This window comes from Rhagoletis zephyria, unplaced genomic scaffold, assembly GCF_001687245.7.
Source record: "Rhagoletis zephyria isolate East Lansing unplaced genomic scaffold, Rhagoletis_zephyria_1.1 Rzeph_scaffold_26507, whole genome shotgun sequence".
In the NCBI taxonomy this organism is placed as follows: domain Eukaryota; kingdom Metazoa; phylum Arthropoda; class Insecta; order Diptera; family Tephritidae; genus Rhagoletis; species Rhagoletis zephyria.
The window spans coordinates 662-5,509 of record NW_016183565.1 but is presented as its reverse complement, the minus strand read 5'-3'; the positions used below and the strand labels follow the sequence as shown (position 1 = coordinate 5,509).

The 4,848-nt window shown below is 40.4% G+C and overlaps 1 protein-coding gene across 1 annotated transcript; it reads left to right on the top strand.

Moving 5' to 3' along the window:
- The first annotated feature begins 1,012 nt into the window (after positions 1-1,012).
- On the top strand, positions 1,013-4,156 carry Amun (protein amun). Its single transcript, XM_017638740.1, has 4 exons — positions 1,013-1,489; positions 1,889-2,611; positions 2,790-3,107; positions 3,178-4,156. Exons 2-4 carry the CDS (start codon positions 2,137-2,139, stop codon positions 3,915-3,917), a joined length of 1,533 nt encoding a protein of 510 aa, XP_017494229.1. The 5' UTR covers positions 1,013-1,489; positions 1,889-2,136; the 3' UTR covers positions 3,918-4,156.
- The last annotated feature ends 692 nt before the right edge of the window (positions 4,157-4,848 follow it).

The following is a 4,848-nucleotide window of genomic DNA, read 5'->3' as shown; positions in this document are numbered from 1 at the left end:
CGAACTGGGCACGGTTGCCAATCTAGTAAAATGTTACCAGAATTGGTACGTTGACACTTAAGTTTACGATTTTTCAAAAAGTGTGTTTAATCGATTCGGAAAAGGCAGAAATCATGTATGTACATACATACCTATGTAAACCTCTAGGCAACTTTAATACAATCTCGAAGGTGTAAGTAACGCCCATTGTGTATGTTAAAAGAAAGAAAAGGTTTTTAGTACTTTGGGTTATCTTTTTAAAATTGTTGGTGACATTTTGTCCAAGTGTGTGGCAACCGTGGAACTGGGTACAAATGGACGCGATTTGGCAGCGGCGAAGCAATGGTGAATACAACAACAAACAGCTGAGTAGTGCTGACACATAGCTGGAACGAAAAGTACCATTTCATTGATGGAAAATGCCTTCTGAAACCAGCACCTGATAAATTAATAGATGGTTAGCCAAGTATTTCGGGCGCTTTCAAGCGATTACCATTTTAATATATCCATTTAGCTGTCATGTCGAATTCGAATAGAAACCCAAAAAATGCAGCTAGGACAGTTTTATGCGAACTGTGCAAGTTATTTTTGACGTTAGCTAAGATACGATTCTGTATGCAGTCTAAGGCATATTGGACAGGTAGTATCAGCAAACGTTGATAGTGGGCATTGCAATGGATGGATCAGTGCTTTTTGAAGCAAACAAATTTAGCACGAAAGTTGCACAAATATAATTTCGATTTTTTTTTTTTTTNTACATCTAACACGCTACTAACGTGGCGTTGTTGTTGTAACATCATTCAAGCTCCCCGGAGTTTTTTGGGGAGTGATGCTGGAGTGCCCGTCCTTGTCCAGATATACATTTGTACGTAAATCTGGGTCGTTCCGGTTACGTAGACCCGACTGTCGTGGGAACTCTTCATGCATGACTGCGCGAATTAGGTCGAAGAAGATTTGCAGAAACGAATCACTTTCGATCTTTGGTTAGTTATGAAGATTAGTAAACAGCTAGAGTGCAGAAAAAGATGCAGAACTTGAGAGTTTCAATGTATTTGATATGTGGCATCCCCATCCACAGCAAGAAGGCGAGCGAGTCGTAAAATGAAAAATCATCGGTCAGGCAGCGACGTTGTCGACTGCGACCCAAAGCACAACGGCACAGCAACGACAACGATTACCAACCGGGCACAGCGCATACGGCAGAACACACAAACAAACATACGCACGCTCACACAAACACCAGCTAGAGCACAATGAACGCGCAGTCTTGTATTTGAAATAAAATCCGGAGAAGGGAAAGGGAGGACCACGAAGCGAACCACAAAAGAGAGATGAAGATAAAACGAGGAAAAAATGATGTCGATTTTTGTTCGTCGCTCGCGTAGACTGCGAAACTTGAAATTGAATTGAAAATTATTTTTACTGTCGTTGGTGTAGAGGAGGCGATTTTGATGATAAAGTAAAGTTTTCCAAGCGTAAACGAGCCATTATTGACCAATTTTGAACTGAGGTAAGTGCAAAATTGTGTTTTTAGAAGTAATAGTGCCACCTGCATATTTAAAATTAAATTAGGCGATGTATATTGAAGAAAAGAAAGTGTTCCAAGTTGAAGGGGAACTCGATGTTGAGCTGAATTTTTAAAAGTGAATACGATTTTGATCTCCCTTTAAAGCCAGGATGATTATTGGACACACAAAGCAATCTATGAAGCAAACTCGTAAAATTAAAAAGACTCCATAATTGTGAAGAGCAAGCCAGTAGCAGCCAAAAAAGAAATTAATTTTGTTTTAATGTTGAGTTTTAATTTTGGACAAATATTGATGAGTTTATTATAGATATGTAGTGTACCCACTACTAGTTTTCCAATTTTTAGCAAAATAACCAGCATACGCTCTCATCTTCCCTACAGCCATTACGATTCATCCACCACCACTAATACCATTGTCATTATCATCACTACCACAGTTGCGAGTGTGGTACCAATACCAGCAACCACCAGTGCAACCACTGTTTTGCTAACCAACATTGCCATCGATCGATCCATCTGCCGAACGCGATAGCTGCGGCGGCAATAGCACCGGGCATACACTTTTAGAGGAAAATACTTTCGGAAACGCCAACGTGATCGCCACCTTTAACACAGCAGCGGTCTTCGATATGACAACTAACAAGGACATTGCGTCGTTCTTCGAGAATGGCAACACGTACCAATTCGAGTACTGCTATAAACTTTATCCCCAAGTGCTAAAATTAAAGGCAGAAAAGCGAAGCAAAAAACCACAAGAGCTGATACGTTTGGACGATTGGTATCAAAACGAGTTGCCAAAGTTGATAAAAGCACGAGGGAAGGATGCCCACATGATATACGACGAGTTGGTGCAGACAATGAAATGGAAGCAGTCTCGTGGAAAGTTTTATCCACAGCTCTCGTATCTGGTGAAGGTAAATACGCCGCGCGCCGTTATGCAGGAGACAAAGAAAGCTTTCCGTAAGCTGCCCAATCTTGAACAGGCCATAACGGCACTCTCAAATCTCAAAGGGGTTGGCACCACCATGGCATCCGCGCTATTGGCAGCTGCTGCACCTGATTCAGCGCCATTCATGGCAGATGAGTGCCTAATGGCAATTCCAGGTACGTATTGAAAGGATTTCATTATTCTTTTGGACATATAAAAGTAAATAAAATAGCGTTAGGCTAGAGTGACAAATATAATATACCCAGTAAAATGAATAGAAGAAATATACAAACTAAGAAAACATTTACGTTAGTATTTGCGCAGTTTAATTGCTTTGGTTTCTTTGAATTACAGAAATCGAGGGTATTGATTATACCACCAAGGAGTACCTCAATTTTGTGCAGCACATTCAGACTACTGTTGAACGCCTAAATACCGAGGCTGGCGGCGAAACACCGTTTTGGTCGCCACATCGCGTGGAGCTGGCTCTCTGGGCCCATTATGTTGCGAATGACTTGAGTCCAGAGCTGTTGGATGAAATGCCCGGACCAGGCGCTGGTGGCGGTGCAAATACCAATGGTAGTGCAGTAAAGGCAGCAACACAGGCAGCTAAAATAATTAGTGGTGAGGCTGACGATACAAATGACGGCGATGATGAAAGTTTAGGTGCAGGTGGGATGTCAAAACTATTTTACCTTTTTAAGCTTACGTTTTTTTTTGAGTGAAAAAAATTTACTTTCAGCTGAAAATGATCACACCAACACAGCACCCATTGTAATAGCGGCTAGTGCTTTGCAGGATGGCGATTCTAACTTTGTTTCAAACGACTCCACTTCACAAGAGCCCATCATTGATGAGAACACCACACAGACCACTGCTACAACCTCAACCGACGATGGCGAAGTTGGCACACCACTCGCCTCAGATTCAGAGAGCAACTTGGAGGCACCAGAAAAGGCTAAACTTAAACACAACAACAGTAATAGCAGCATAAATACAAACACAAATAGTAATAGCGACATTGAAGGCATTGGCCACCTTGTGAGCAACAGCCGACAGAAGGAAGCTGCCGCTACGGTCGTAGGAAATGGCAACGGTAATGGAAATGGTACTTTAGCGACTTTGGTTGCACCTGGTAGTGATGGAGAAAACAGCAGTTGCTTGCGTTCAACGGGAAATGAGGAAGGGAGCGAGGAAGATGAGGAAGACGCAGAGGACGAAAGCAGTAACAGCAACAGCCGCCACATCGGACAGAGCCACAAGTCAATAACGCCAGTGTTTGGCGGTAATGATGCTATAAATTACACCACAGCCATCGCTAGCGACTCCAACAACGATACCGCCCTCAGCAGTGTTGTCGGAGCCGTTGTGGCGCAGAAGCGAGCATTGCAATGCGCCGATGGTGGCAGCGAAGTCGACGGAATCTTAACATCAGATGAAGCACACAGTCCACCAGAGCTGAAGAAAGTACGAAACGAATAAGTTACAATGGATAAGCGGTTTAACTAGAGCGTAATTAAAATATAGCATATAGAGTGAATGCGCGCTGCCGGTGGGGCAGGAGAAAAGACACAAACCTAAAAAAATAACGTAAAGTGCCGCAAGACGAATGATCGGAGTAGCGCGCGCAGCATTGCAGGATCACATTCTTTAACATTAAGTAAAATTTTTACAGATAACACCTTAACAAAGAAAAAAAAAACAAAAATGTGGAAATTAAACAGAAGAGTAAAATAAAAGCAGTCGAACGATGAATGCTAAGGAAAGCGATTACCGACAGAAGCGCAGACATGCTGCGTTCCAAAAATTGCAGCTATGTACTAGTAACAAATGCCTTGAACTTACTCACTGAACAAATAAATACCCAGTTACGATACAATGTAGGCACAGTGCTTTTTGGCTTGTCCTAAAGCTTTAACCTCAGATTAAGGCTGTGTACTACTGCTGCCGCCTTCTGTTGAATTTGCATTTCACTTTACACTTTTAATTCACAAGTTTATTTGGTTTTTATTTTTTATTCTTCATACCACATTATTTTTTAAATAATTGAGAAGGTCTTAAAAATAAACACCTTGAATTAAAAAAAAAAATATAATATTAGTTTAAAAATAATTTTTACTTAATTTATCATTAAAGAATATTTATTTCTGCATTTTTCCCCAACAAAAAGTAACTGCAAGTAAAAGTACATCTAATTAAATAACTAGTAAAAAAACATAAAGTACTTCTTTGATTAGTTTACACTTAATGTAAAACGAAACTACGCAAACACATACATATACTTGGATACAAAAAAAGAGTATTCAAAATGAAAGTTGAGACGAAAATGACTAAACAGTAAAAATCATTGAGCTAAAATAATGCAAAATCATAACGCAAATTTAAATAATAAAAAAATACAGTAAGTAATGCA

Coding starts and splice junctions, on each gene's coding strand:
- Amun (XM_017638740.1), top strand. CDS start 2,137: ATGACAACTAACAAGGACATTGCGTCGTTCTTCGAGAATGGCAACACG. Junction 2,612..2,789: donor GTGCCTAATGGCAATTCCAG/GTACGTATTGAA, acceptor TTTGAATTACAG/AAATCGAGGGTATTGATTAT. Junction 3,108..3,177: donor TGATGAAAGTTTAGGTGCAG/GTGGGATGTCAA, acceptor ATTTACTTTCAG/CTGAAAATGATCACACCAAC.